At 43.5% G+C, this 15,694-nt stretch overlaps 1 protein-coding gene across 3 annotated transcripts in view; it reads right to left on the reverse strand.

Moving 5' to 3' along the window:
* The window catches only part of SCUBE1 (signal peptide, CUB domain and EGF like domain containing 1), a 301,150-nt gene that overhangs the window by 230,152 nt on the left and 55,304 nt on the right, over positions 1–15,694 (reverse strand). For all 3 annotated transcript variants that reach the window (XM_084811851.1, XM_084811850.1, XM_084811852.1), the window contains exon 4: positions 5,444–5,578. In XM_084811851.1, the coding sequence (XP_084667977.1) occupies positions 5,444–5,578 (135 nt within the window). The remainder of the gene's footprint in view (positions 1–5,443; positions 5,579–15,694) is intronic.

The raw sequence follows: 15,694 nt of genomic DNA on the forward strand, positions 1-15,694 counted from the left end.
AAGCCATAAGCTATGCCGTGCAGGGCCACCCAAGACGGACAAGTCATGGCAGAGAGTTCTGACAAAATGTGGTCCACTGGAGAAGGAAATGGCAACCCACGCCAGTATTCTTGCCAAGAAAACCCTATGGAACGTATCACAAGGCTAAAAGAGATGACGCCGGAAGATGAGACCCTCAGCTCGGAAGGTGTCCAATATACTACTGGGGAAGAGCAGAGGGAATTTCCAAGTAGCGCCAGAAAGAGTGAAGCGGCTGGGCCAAAGCCGAAAGGACACTCAGCTGTGGATGTGTCTGGTGGTGAAAAGAAAGTCTGATGCTGTAAAGAACAATATTGTTTAGGAACCTGGAATGTAAGATCAATGAATCAAGGTAAGCTGGAGGTGGTCAAACATGAGATGTCAGGTTTGAACATCGACATCTTGGGAATCAGCAAACTAAAATGGACAAGCATGGGCGAATTTAATTCAGGTGACCATTATATCTACTACTGTGGGCAAGAATCCCTGAGAAGAAATGGAGTAGCACTCATAGTCAACAAAAGGGTGGGAAAAGCAGTACTGGGGTATAAGCTCAAAAACGATAGAATGATCTCAGTACGAATCCAAGGCAAACCATTCAACATCACAGTAATTCAAGTCTAGGCCCCAACCACTGAGGCCGAAGAAGCTGAGGTTGATCGGTTCTATGAAGACCTACAACACCTTCTAGAACTAACACCAAAAAAAGATATCCTTTTCATCATAGGGGATTGGAATGCCAAAGTAGGAAGTCAAGAAATAACCGGGATAACAGGCAGGCATGGCCTTGGTGTACAAAATGAAGCAGCTCAAAGGCTAATCGAGTTTTGCCAAGAGAACACGCTGATCATAGCAAACACTCTTTTCCAACAGCACAAGAGGCGACTCTACACATGGACATCACCAGAGGGTCAATATTGAAATCAGATTGATTATGTCCTTTGCAGCCAAAGATGGAGAAGCTCTATACAGTCATTAAAAACAAGACCTAGAGCTGACTGTGTCTCAGATCATGAGCTTCTTGTTGCAAAATTTCGGCTTAAATTGAAGAACATAGGGAAAACCACTAAACCATTCATGTATGACCTAAATCATATCCCTTATGAATATACATGGAGGTGAGGAATAGATTTCAGGGATTAGACCTGAAAGACTGAGTGCCTGAGGAACTATGGACAGAGGTCCCTAACATTGTTCAGGAGGCAGCAACTAAATCCATCCCCCCAAAAAAGAAATGCAAGAAAGCCAAGTGGCTGTCTGAGGAGGCTTTACAAGTAGCTGAGGAAAGAAGGGAAGCGAAAAGCAAGGGAGAAAGGGGAAGACATATCCAACTGAATGCAGAGTTCCAGAGAATAGCAAGGAGAGACAAGAAGGCCTTCTTAAATGAACAATGCAAAGAAATTGAGGAAAACAATAGAATGGGAAAGACTAGAGATCTCTTCAAGAAAATCGGAGATCTCAAGGGAACGTTTTGTGCAAAGACGGGCATGATAAAGGACAAAGAAGGCAAGGACCTAACAGAAGCAGATGAGATTAAGAAGAGGTGGAAAGAATACACAGAAGAACTATACAGGAAAGATCTGAATGTCCCTGATAGCCATGACAGTGCGGTCACTGAACTTGAGCTGGACATCCTAGAGTGAAGTCAAGTGGGCCTTAGGAAGCATTAGTAAGAACAAAGCTAGCGGAGATGACAGTATTCCAGCCGAGCTATTTAAAATCCTAAAAGATGATGCGGTTAAAGTGCTGCACTCAATATGCCAACAAATTTGGAACACTCAACAGTGGCCACAAGACTGGAAAAGGTCAGTTTACATTCCAATTTCAAAGAAGGGCAACGCCAAAGAGTGTTCAAACTACTGTACAATTGTGCTCATTTCACATGCCAGCAAGGTGATGCTCAAAATCCTACAAGCTAGGCTTCAGCAGTATGTGAACCGAGAACTACCGGAAGTACAAGCTGGGTTTCGAAGAGGCAGAGGAACTAGAGATCAAATCGCCAACATTCGCTGGATCACGGAGAAAGCAAGAGAATTCCAGAAAAACGTCTATTTCTGCTTCATTGACTACGCTAAAGCCTTTGATTGTGTGGATCACAACAAACTGTGGCAAATGCTTAAAGAGATGGGAGTACCAGACCACCTTACCTGTCTCCTGGGAAACCTGTATGAGGGCCAAGAAGCAACAGTAAGAACCAGATATGGAACAACCGAGTGGTTCAAAATTGGGAAAGGACTACAACAAGGCTGCATATTGTCACCCTGCTTATTTAACTTATATGCAGAGTACATCATGAGAACGGCCGGGTTGGATGAATCACAGGTCAGAATTAAGACTGCTGGGAGAATTATCAACAACCTCAGATATGCAGACGATACCACCCTAATGGCAGAAAGCAAAGAGGATCTAAAGAGCCTCTTGTTGAGGGTGAAAGAGGAGAGTGCAAAAGCTGGTCTGAAACTCAACATTAAAAAAACTAAGATCATGGCATCTGGCCCCATCACTTCCTGGCATACAGAAGGGGAAGAAATGGAAGAATTGACAGATTTTATTTTCTTGGGCTCCAAGATCACCGCAGACGGTGACTGTAGCTATGAAATTAAAATACGCTTGCTCCTTGGGAGGAAAGCTATGGCCAACCTAGACAGCATAGTAAGAAGCAGAGACATCACCTTGCCGACAAAGGTTTGTATAATCGAAGTTATGTTTTTCCCAGTAGTAATGTATGGCTGTGAGAGCTGGACTATAAGGAAGGCTAAGCGCCGAAGAATTGATGCTTTCGAACTGTGGTGCTGGAGAAGACTCTTACGAGTCCCCTGGACTGCAAGGAGGTCAAATCAGTCCATCCTAAAGGAAATCAACCCTGAGTGCTCATTGGAAGGACAGATAATGAAGCTGAAGCTCCAATATTTTGGCCACCTAATGCGAAGAGAAAACTCCCTGGAAAAGACCCTGATGCTGGGAAAGATTGAAGGCAAAAGGAGAAGGGTACAGCAGAGGATGAGATGGCTAGAAACCATCACCGATGCAATGAATATGAACTTGAGCACACTCCAGGAGAGAGCGGAGGACAGGAAGGCCTGGAGTGCTATGGTCCATGGGGTCACGAAGAGTCGGACATGACTTAACGACTGAACAACAATGATCTATAAATTTTGACCAATGACTTCTCAAGACTTAGTGGGATTTCTAACAATTATGTGCTAGATCTCATATTTTTCATGCATGAAGTCCCAATCTCAGACCATGGCACTCTAGCTAAGGGTTTTGAGATAGCAATTGTCAGAAATGGATCGTCCTTCCCCCTTCACAATTAGCACTACAAAGAGACAAAACTTTAGGCTAATACTACTTTATTTTGCTAGAAACTAGCCTCTTTACAAATGCAGATTCCAGGAAACTCTCAAGCTGCTTCAGGCCCCTAAACAACTAATTTGCGATCCCTAAGTAGAGGAGATGAACCAGAGGGTAATGAAGTTGCAGACAGTTTGGGTGTGAACCTCATGGCCAGACTTGCTTTGCAGTGATGCCCCTCCCTAGATTGGCTCCCTCCTATGTTGGCTTCCAAGGCTGGCTGTCTTGGCTGAGCATCTGAGCCCTGCTCCTAACTTTTCCCATTTTGTTTTGTTATATGCCCTTGCGTCTCTCAAGTCACACCCCTCCTCCTCCTCGGACACTTGAAATTCTTATGGTGGAAGGAGGGGGCAGCGTCTCAGCCTGGGCCACCTGTATGTCAAGGTCTTCAGAGAAAATCTCTCCCAGCTTCTTGACTCACTAGGGAGGGTCCCTCCCCCAGCCTCTGATCTAGCTGCTCCAACTCAGATTCAGAATCAGAGCTGTCAGACATCTCAAGGTGTTTGGACTCATCCCTGACAGCATGGCTGACAAAAGTCCCTACCAGAGGCTCCAGAAAAACTGCATTCAACTACTGTGATACAGTGAGGGGCATGTACAGACCTTCCTAGATGTTCCCTTTTCAGCATCTGAAGAGTCAGCTCTCCCCTCTCACCTGTGAACTCATCCAATTGGCACATAGCAGAAGAGTCTCTTAGATACCATGCTCATAATCCAGTTCCAAACCAAGCCCACAAGTGGGGTGGATATTAGGCAGAGTAGATGTTGGCCCAGAGGGAATGTCTGTGGGAGGTGGCCTTCATCTTTTCTGGTGTGGTAGACCAGGGCTACCATGGTCCCTGAGGCATATTTTGATATAGTGCAAAACGATGGAACATTTTATCTACTTTAGCCATCTTAAAGATATCATGAAACCTTATAATGAAATGGACAAGTCAAAAGAAACCAACTAAACAACAAACTCCACCATATCATATTGGTGGATATATTGTTTTACTAATTTCTTCAAGTTTACGTGGCAGTCTGATCTAATCAATATATATATCTCTCTCAAAACAGAGGGAAACCAAAATCAACATAAAGTATTGCCCAAAATCAATGGACTTAGTGCTATAATACACTAAGGCTAAGCAACTAACAACACACAGGGAACATGCATTCCAAATAATTTTTGTGGCCCTCACATCTTTCTGTTCCAATTAGGTTCCTACTATTTATTTTTGAAAGCTTCATTCTCATTACAATACAATGTAATCAAATCATATAAAGTAGTTGGTAGTATCTAGTGTGTCTCCTTGTGGCTAACAGACCCACCCATTTATTCACATGACATCATCGCAGAAAGTAGGCAGGCCCTGCATGTGGACATCCCACTGCCTGGATCTGAAGAGGACAAAAGACGTCATTCTCGCTAAAGATGGCACCAGCCTTGTAACAGCCCAACAGAGTTATTGTCAGGAGCACCCTTCTTGCCTTCTGATATCCTCAAGTAGCCAGAATCAACACAGAGACAATAGGGCTCTTTTCCAAGGCTTTATTTCTGTTCAACCTAATGACACTTAAAGATGCTAGTTGCCTGAGCCTAATGAGGGAAACTTAAGAGAGCTGCCTACCAGAGGTTTCTAGCCTTAGTGAAATCAGTTGGTCTCCATTTGGAGGGAGATGGCGGGAAGCCTCTGAACTTATGGAGGAGACAGTCCACCCCTTTCCTGTGGGTCATTGGGGCACAGCTGTTGCCAAGCGGGCTGAGCGCCTCCTCTTGTCACCCGCCATCTCCCGCTTGTCCCAGCGCTGGCGCCTAGCATCCCCAAACTCCTGTTGTCCCTCCCCCTCCTGCCAGGGTCACTGTCACTCTCAGGAATGTGAGCAGGGAGGGGCTCTCCCTCTGGCTGCACCTCTGAACAGCGCGCGGGTTCCTCTCCCACAGTCTCTATCTCTTCCTCAGAATCAGAACTGCTTTGGGGCTCTCTGGGCTCCGATCCAACCCTGACAGTTATTTTAGCATGAGGAACAACCATGTCTGAATTTGGATTGGCAGATTCACTGCATGCATCACTGATTGGAAACTTACCATTGGAGCGGTGAATACAGGTGTGCTGGTTATCGCTCAGGAAAAAGCCTTCCTTGCACTGGCATTCATAGCTTCCCATAGTATTGACACAAATTTGCTGGCAGCCACCATTGTTATCCAGACATTCGTCAACATCTAGAGAACCAAATTTTTAAAAGAGGTGTTAATACGCATGGGGGGAAAGCATGTATAAGTAAGAATCCACCAAGGTACTATTCTGTCTGATTCAGGCATAACGATCTTGGTCTAATAAAGCATGGTTTAATGGATTAAGAATGAGCGTTGTGCCCATGGGTCCTTTTCCCTTTTCTCATGTGCCATAATGCACAACTTCCAGGGTTTGTTAAACCAGAGATTAAACTGTGGCTTAATCTTAAACACAAAGTCAGGATCAGGTCAAACTAGGGCTGCTTGGAGCATTTCAGATGACAACATTCCTAATCATTCAATCTTGGAAAACCAAAAACTCACTCACTCATGAGCAGTAAGAGATGGGGAGATTCTGATAAACTTGGAAGTATCTAGAGGGACTTCCTCAAGCTATACACAAGTAATTGTTTTCTTGTCTCTCCCAGAAATCTTCCATCCTTAACTCAGATGTATGACACTACTACCAAATAAATGGAATTCGGTGCGTATTAGTTTTAATCCCACCCCCCACCGCCCTGGATTTCCTTTGTTTTGCTTAGTCTGGATTTGCTGCTTTATTGTTGCATTATTGCTATAAATGTCCAGGACGGGATGGGGTGTGGATGGGTTTTAACATGTTCCCACATATCCTAAATGCCATGATTTAGCTGCCAATACTGTATCCAGCAATACAGCAGTGCCTTTTGGGTGTTGACAGATAAGTACCTTAAAGCACAGAGGGATCAAAGGAGTGAGGAAAGGGGAGGGGGGAAAGGCACTATGTATGTTATATAAAAGAAGAAATCAATAAAATTTTAATTTTAAAAGGAAGGAGGAGGTGGTGGCACAACACACTTATAATGGGCTGATTGTACACATGAACTATGGCCCACCAGTTGAAGATTGATGTTTTAAATTCTCTGCTGTGCATTTTTTTATTATTATGAATATAGCACTTCCTCCAAAAATCTTATTAAACCCCTTTGTGGAATCCACAAGAGGCTATGGTGACCACTGATTTAGATGGCTTTGAAAAAGGATTAAACAACTTCATGGAAGAGAAGTCTGTCAATGGCTATTAGCCATTATAACAATATGGGACCGTCACTTTCAGAGGCAGTATTCCTATGAGTACCAGACACTGGGGTAAACAAGAGGGGAAGGTTCCTCCTTCATGTGAACACTAAGATGCATTTCACTGGACACTGCTGAAAACATAATAGAGAATTAGATAGAACTGTGGCATGATCCAGCAACATGTTTTTTTTTTTAATCTGTGAGAAAACTCCCATTTACAGTTCCCATTTTATAGATGCAAAACTGAGGCCAGCAGTGTGCAGTATTTGAGCCCATGTCCCGCCATCTTCTGAACCATATAAGTTCCTTCCTAAAACATATTTTCATTGCTTCTATGGTTTAGCAGTGGCTTGGTGGGATGGAGAGGACAACCCAAAGAGCCATTCTTCATTTAAATATTCCCAGTCCCTAACGGTGCCACGTTTATTGAAGAATACAGGGTTTATAGTACAACTGCACAGATCTGTGTGGCCAATTCTAAGGGACAAGGAAGAGGCACCAAGACGATATATTTTATTTTTCCTAAGCATAATAAAAAATTTAAAAATTAAAAATAGAAATCCAAAGAAGATGCCAGTGTTTTGATTAATTGTGTTGAAGTGGCCTTTACATTAAGAATTCATTAAGTGACTTATTCTTGTCAAATAATCCTTAAACCAGGTTGGATAAGGAGTGAGCTGCCCATCTGTAAGATGCATTTCACCTGGAACATCCTTCTGACAGCAAAGTACCATGGTATATATTAAAAACAGTAGCCAACTGCTTATCAAATCTCAAGTGCATTGCATTTACTAGCCCGCAATTATCTGTCATCACTGCCATAATGTAATTCTCCTTCCACAGTCCTAGCTCCAAGCATTTCAAATTTAGGTAATTTAAGTTCACTTAATGGGGCTATTTATGGAAGTAAATTGTTTTCTGGATCATTCAAACACTGGCTAAAAAGGAATAGCTATGGCTGTAGCACTTTAAAAATCAATACATAAATGGAAGAATATTTTAAAAGGTATTGACAAAGCCCCAAGTAATAATAAAATCCCTGTTCCTGCCATTTTGCAGACTGCAAAGGCAGCCCAGTCTGTCTACTCAACATCCAAGATAAAGTCCATCTATTTTTCCTCCTGAATTATTTCCAGTCTTTTGAAACAATATTTGCCACTCTCCATCTTAAAAAACAGTTTTTTAAAGGAAAACTGTAAGATGGAAATCAGATATATTGTCATAACGATACAGTTATGCATCATTGTGTTTTTCCCCATCTCATCTTCCTGGTAATGCCTGACACCACAACATGTAACATGACATCATCACACTGCCTTTCTTTGTCCCTGCTGTCAGTACCCAGTAATGAGAATCTGGGGAAGGGAAATACACAACACGATGACATCACACTAGGAAGAGGTGAAGACGGCAGAGAACAGCTCCATGTTTCTTGCAACGCCAATTTCAACCCTTGCTCTATGGCCTGGTCTATAACAGGTTGCAGAACTCTGGACAGCATCACTTCAGCATGCAGATGGGGGAATGCCAATTGTTATTGTTCTCCAATGTAGGAAAAACCTTCCTAAAATGACAAAAACTAACACAACCTCTCCTTGCTATGGTACATTTCTACTTGCAGGGATTTAATTCCACATCTGCTGCCTGAAATAGGCAAATTAATGCTACCACCACAGGAATCTACCATTTCATTTCTAGTGCACTGTGCTACAAGTGCAGACCAGGCCTTATTTCTCTCATAATACGCATAGGCCTATGATCTAACCATGTGTACACACAACAGCTTAGATTGTACGTGTAGAGCCTTTTCACAGTGCAGAAATCACACCAATGCTGTTCCTCAAGGGGCGGGGCGGGGGAAGGAGTAGATTCTGCTTCCCAGGACTGTGCGTGTACAGCCACAGTGGGTTCAACTGAATAATAATACTAAAAATACTAAATGAGGCCCAAACTAAATGTTCTCTCTAGCACATATTGCGAAGCTGTGCTAGATCTCCTTACCTCCATGTAAATGCATGTAGCCCCGATTCGGATCTTTTCCACCTCAGCTGGTTTTCCACCCAATGGAACCTTAAAAAAAAATTTAACACCCCCCCCCCAACATAAAGGGGGCAGAATTTCACAAAAAAACCAGGTGGAGTGGAAAGGTTTGACTTCCCCTCCCGGAACACCACGGTCCCAATCTGAATTGGGGCCATGTACATTTACATGGAGGAAAAGAGATCTTACACGGAGAGCTAAAGACAACCTTTAGTTTGGCCCTGAGACAATCTCTTATCACAGGACAATGAAGGTCTTCTTTATAGCTTTAAAAACTAAGTTGTTAATAATGGGTGTTATCCCTAAATGACCGTTAAGATTTTGGATTTATAACAATAAATGCCTTCACCAGGTTTTTGCCCTAAATTCTAACACAGAGAATTTAGCAAAAGATATACAGGACAATAACTTAGCTAAAGAAAAAGCAACATAAAATTATTTAGCTAAAGAAAATGCAACATAGAATTATTTCGCTAAAGAAAAAGCAACATAGAATTATTTAGCTAAAGACAAAGCAACGTAAAATTATTTAGCTAAAGAAAAAGCAACATAGTTAAGTGATGAGCAGCAGTGAATTGAGAGGGGAATATGTGCTGTTGTAATGGGAAACATTACAAAAATATTTGTATGAAAGGATAGTGGGATTCCCCTAACACTTGATGAAAAATGTCAGATGCCCAGATTTTTAGTCCTTTATTAAATACACCTGAAAAATATTTTGTCTGTTTAAAAGCCTTACAGATATTTACATTTATGCATAAGGCATAGTTACTCACTGGCGGATATAATGCAGCCGTATGTTATAATTTTATTTTCAGTGAATGCCTTAAGGCAGGGATGCACAACCTTTTTAGCCCCCCAAGGATCTCTGCACCAGCAGAGATCCTAGCAGCCACACCTGCACACACACAAGATTGCTGGTGTTGAGACAGAGGCTGCTTCGGGGGTCACTAAGGGAGGGGAAAGGCTCCTCCTCCACCACCACCACCCCCTTAGAGACTCCAATGGACATAGCTGCTTCTGCACTGCCATTAGCTGTGGGAGTTTGGGCACAGGAGTCACACAACACTCATCCAGGGGGTAGCCAAAGTTGAAGCCTGAAGTTGCTGACATAGGGTGAACAGGGAAAGGATTCCTGCTGATCTAATGTTACGTAAGGTGCCTTGGAGATCTATCTAGTTTGAAAGGTGGGACAAAGATCAAATCAAATAAAGTGTATTCGAGTCACCAAAAATTCCACCAACTCTCACGCTAACTCGAAGGGCAACTCCATAAATTAAGATCCTCAGGTAGGTCAAATACTCAAGGTATTTTTTATTGTGATATATCTTCAGTATCACCCCACTCTCAATGACTCATTCCAATTAAACTTAATTTTATTGTATTTTTCCATTTCTTCATAGAAAGCTTTCTGGAATTGACCACCATTATGACAGTTAATTACCTGTACATAGAACTTCGATATTACTTCACTTTCTTTTGGCACAATTATTGTACTATGTAGACCAAACAGACATTAGTAAAGAAAATATAGTAAAAGCATTCCTTATAGATTATTTATTTATTTAGACTACTTATATACCACTTGATATCCTGAGATCTTTAAGCAGTTGCAATGTTGAGGAGTACAACCAGAATTAGATCTGGGGGAAAATTCTCAAGAAAAATCCCTCCAAAAGGTAGACAGTGTCCAAATCTACTCAAATATATATTAGAATTAAGAGAGCTGTGGCTTTGCTGTGGCTACAGAAGATGCCTTCTGTGGTTTTGAATTGTCATTATAGAAAAGTACTATATTATGACCTGACACGTTACATCTCTGGCTTAGGAGACTATATGTTGCAGTGCTTGCTATATAAGAAAACCTAGCCCCCAGATCTACTGGTTGGAGGGGGTTAGGATGGGGTGGAGGTGCCCGGTACGTCCGTGACACCCTCTGCAGCCACAGATCTACTGCCGGCTGTGATTCCATGGACAGCAGCTGGTGGTAGTCCCTAAAACTGGGCAGGATGGAGACAGCCTTGGATCTGCTGAATTCAAAGCTCCTTCATCAACAGAAACCCCAAGACCAGGCCCCTGCTCTATGTCAGCCTGGAGTTGGTATTACTGATTCCCTCTGAAATGGGGAGGGGGAAAAAAACCAAAGACCTGTATGGAACATACAGACCCCAAAACACACAGAGACACCCCTCCTGCCCTGACAGGCGCATGGCTGCACTTGCTCCCCCACAACCCCACTTAAGACTCTATTGTAAGAGCTTAAATACTTTCTCAGGAAAGGACCACCAATCGAACCCACCAACATTTGAACTTTTGTCTAAACAACGAAGGCAGTGATGTTTTGGACAAGGTTGCTTCTTCTGCTTTTGTGGATGCAAAGATAGATCAGAATTCTGTGATAGATTGCTTTTAAGATTATTGATTTTATCTAAATATACACCTTCATGTCTCTTCTATATGCTTGCATATATTTTCTTGAAAGCAAAACTCTCTTATAACCTACGATCTGCATAAATAAACTTTAAATGACTCCGAAGTATCTGATATTTTCATAGGCAAATACGACAGTGCAGAATCTCTATTTGTATATCTTTCCATGTAGCTACTGTAGTGCAGTTTGTTGCAAACAAATGTTGACTCCTCATACTATAAATATTTGCCAAATAAAGAAAAAGCACTGACATGCAAAACTGGTAGTCGTGTTGATGCTGAATTCCTTCTAAACCAGAATTCAGTGGTGGGCTGGGGCATATACTAACATTTCAGTGGGTGATTCTTTGCACTGGAAATGGTCGGATGGGCAATGATTGGGCCTGTGCAGAAGCACCTAATGCTGGTGGGAACCTATGCTGCCACTGACTAGAGGATTCTAAAGCCAACAAAAAGAGGAACTTCACAAGGAATGCCAAAAATCCAAAAGCAAAGGGGTAGGCAAAAAGGATGTTTGATTCAACGAAAGAAAAAAGTTCCAATGCGTTTCGGACCACATGCAGGTCCTTCTTCAGAAAAATCTGTATGCAACATGCTGTTTGCTTTTTAGATACCTGTCTCCTATGCTATGTCCTTTTCCTTTTGTTGAATGAAACATCCTTTTTGCCTACCCCTTTGCTTTTGGCTAGAGGATTCTGCCAGGCCTTGGCATGTGCAACATAGTCTAGGCCTTCTCTATGGCTGGATAACTGGGAAGGGGGAATCTGTGCAACCCAGGACACAGTCTGGGCAAAAGCCCTGGATATTCCTACACAGTTCCCATGATGCAGCACAGGGTGTGAATTAAACATGCATATGTGAAAGCATCCAGTCAGTCAGTGAGTCACACACTACACTATGGGAATTGGAGTTCATATACACAGGAGCATTCCCAGGGTCTGTACAAACTGCTGACAACATGGCACAAATATGGCAGATGCTGGGAGGACAAAATCCTCCCTGCTCTAGTTGCATCCTCCCTGGGAGCCTTATGTATACCAGTAAGTGCCAATGAGGTCATTTTTCTATGCAAGCAATTAGAGGCTTCGGGCGCTTCTCCATAGCATAAACACTGTCCATCTCTTCTCCCCCCGTTTCCTGGATACGAAGGTACAGATTTCAGGCAAGCTTGATCCTTGACACCATTCTGCTTAGAAATTAAGTCCTGTTCCAAATAGACCCAGTTTGCACATCACACTAATTCCCTGGGTTATAAAACAACCCAGAGTTAACACAACAACAAACCACAGGTTAACCCTGGACTGTTTAACTCCTAAACAACCCAGAGTTTCCAGGTTCACATGAAATGAAACAATCCAGGAACGGGGCATTCCTGAGTTGTTAAGTGAAAATGGAAGTGGGAAGGAAGTGGCACGCTCACTCACTCCCGTACACCCACAAACAACCCACACATGATTAACAAACCATGGGTTGGTTGATCACGCAAACTGGGTCAAAGTGATGTGATGGCTGTTAGAATTCCCTCATACATCTAAAATGTAGTTTGAAGAGAGAAAATGCTAATGACTTGGTTAAGGAAGACAAAGATACTTCAAACTTCCAGGGGTGGTTCAGCTCTCCTAATGCACTTATCCATCCCGCATGACATTTTCAGAAAGGTCATCAACAGGTTCAGAAACGTTTCCGAAAAAGCAGCTCCACATGTTTCATTTTCAAACTGATCTGCTGGAGGACAAAGTATCAGTGGCAGACACATCTTCAAACACACAAACGTGAGCCTGGGAGCCCCAATTAAGCTGCAACTTCCCGGGATGCATACACTAGTGTTTATGGATATGTGTCTGTCATCTCTATTTGCCATGGAGAACACCAGTGTTCCTGTGGCAGCCATGATTGCTGCATAAAGTATGGAGTTGCTCACACTCAAGATTGTAATACAGAATACCCACCAACTGGAAACCAACTATTGTACAGAAGGAGGACTAAGCAAGAGGCCAGTTTCTGCATTTCCTCTCACAAATATTTTGTGTTTATACAGCACACAAAGCCTTCCAAAAGTTGTTTAGTTTCTGTTAACAATGTTCAGTGTTTTAACAGAGAGAAAAAAACCCTGGTTGAGCCGTTGGATAATGTAAAGACAAACCAACATCAGCAACAGAAACATTCATTTGGGGTTCCTATGACCCACACGTTGCACGCAGCTGTCCAAAGAGAGAAGAAAAACAAAGCTAAAAAATCAAAACGAAAGAAAAGAAAGTGTTGCTCTCTTTAATCACAGCAGTGATTATGCAATCTTAAATCAATTAATGCTACAACTTGTTGACATTTCACATCTGGTGGTTTATAAAATGATTTCCTACACAACTGTAAATCTTCTTTCACTTGATGTTTGGAGAATGATTGTAATGCTCCACTTTAAAAGGGGGTAAAGTTAGGTAGGCCACATTTTGTGACCAATTCTGAAGAAGCAAATAAACTTTTAATGTGCAGATGCTGAAATGAATATGTGCCATAGTACTGAAGATGATCTACCAGCAGCTGATAGGCTGCTTAAAAAAATACTAAAATTGTCTCAAACTGTTCTCCACACTCCTGGCAGCAGCAGATAACATCCTGGGCAAACCCCCACATTTTTAGGATGCTGTTTCTCAAACTTTCTACTGTTAGGGAATACTTACTACATTTGCTCCAGGACACTACAGAGGATCCTGGCAATGTTCTAAAATTCACACTGAATTCATGGGAAGCATCAGCCAGGTCTGATGGGCCTAACTGACACTGAACCCTAAAACACACTCAGCACTGTAAGGGAAAATCAGTATAGTCAGGCAAGATGTCTTTCAGGGAACCTTTCCCACCATTATGGAGGTTTCCATTGAGGGAACCCTGATGAGCTTCCAAGGACCCTCCAGTGTTCCTCAGATCACAGTGTGGAAACTATACTACTCTGTGGAAGGAGCAGCAGCACACTTCAAATAGTTGAAGGGCTGTCACACAGAAGAGGGCAAAGACCCATTCTCTGCTGCCCCAGAGCACCAGGCTTGATCTAATGGGCTTAGGAAGGTAGATTTCAGCTGAACCTTAGGAGAGACTCCTTGACAGTAGGAGCAGTTTGACAACAGAACCAATTGCCTAGAGGGGTGGTGGGCTGTCCCTCACTGGAGGTCTTCAAGAAAAGGCTGGACTGCCATCTGTTGGGGATCTTCTAGCTCTGGAGTTCCTTCATCGAGAAGGGGGTTGGACTAGACGGCCTACAAGACCCTCTCCATGATTCCATGGTAGAGTGATGTGTTTAACAGTAGACAGCCAGTAGCACAGTGAACGATGAAAAGTGTGCCTGATACATTGGGCTCCACTACATATATTCTGCCAAAGTAGTGTGGGTGAAAAAAATTGTCACTGAATTGTATACAAATTGTAAAACTCCACCCCACCCCCCCAGGCTCCCCATTGGATCCTTCTGGTCAGGGAAGAGTATAAAGGACTTCCTGTGAACAACAAGATCTTTCTGAGCTCTGGCATGTTCTTACTTCCTTGAATATTCTTAATTACTCTTTGGTCCTGACTTCCGGCTTGTTCCTTGACCCTCCCTCTTGTTTTGTCCTCCGGTTCTGACCTGCTACATAATCCTAACTCTGGTGCCATCTGTGAAGTGCCCAGATCGTGTTTCACTTCAGCTACAAACTCACTCGTTGGCCTTAAGCAAGCCACTACTCCGTTAGCCACCCCACCATCTGCCACACAGGGTAATGAGTGACCTACCTTACAAATTTGAGCTATTGTGTGGGATATTATCTAACGGAAAAGTATTAGAAATAGCATAGGAACACATATGCCTATATGCAATTCTGTTCACCTTGCCCTCGGGGCTGTCTGTGGGGCCAGGCGAGCGAGGCGGTCGCCCTCGGCCTCAAGTGCAGCGGGGCGCCAAGGAGCAGCTGCGGCAGGTGGCTGGCTGCCTTTGTCTTTGATTGGTAGCAGCAACAGCACACCAGCACCACTCCCCCCCCCCCCGTCTCTGGCACTGTTGTTGCCGCGGAGTCTATGTGCTTCCGCTGCTGCTACTTCAGCTCCCACCCTTCTCCCATGCACAGGCACGCTGTCCGCATCTTCCCCCCCTCTTACAGCTCAGCGCTCTGGAATCCTGGAAGGGAAGGAGCTACCCCAGAGGTCTGTCTGCTTTTTACGTCTCCACAGCAGCAACTTCTTTCTTGCTCCCATCCTAACAACCTACCCGCTCCCAGCTCCCAAAGGGGCCGTGTAGCACCACCTGGCCAGCCTTCTACCGAGCGCAATTCCGTCCCAAACACAACAAGCCCTTTCCCCATGCCACATTGGGCCTCCACTTCCTCCCTGGGGCAGTTGCTGCCAAGCAGTGTGCCTTTCCACCTGCTATTTCAACTCCTGCCCCTTTGCCCACATGCACACATGTTGCCTGGGTCTTCCCTCCTGTTGACCTGAGGCTTCTGGTTTTGCCTACTTTTTCCCTGTCCTTTTGGGATCCCTGCAACAGCTTCCTCACTGCTCCTGTCCCAACAACCGATGACCCATTCCTAATTCTTAAAGGGCCCACTT

Source organism: Heloderma suspectum, chromosome 7 (genome assembly GCF_057233095.1).
Source record: "Heloderma suspectum isolate Gila_16-S chromosome 7, 16-S_ref, whole genome shotgun sequence".
NCBI lineage: Eukaryota > Metazoa > Chordata > Lepidosauria > Squamata > Helodermatidae > Heloderma > Heloderma suspectum.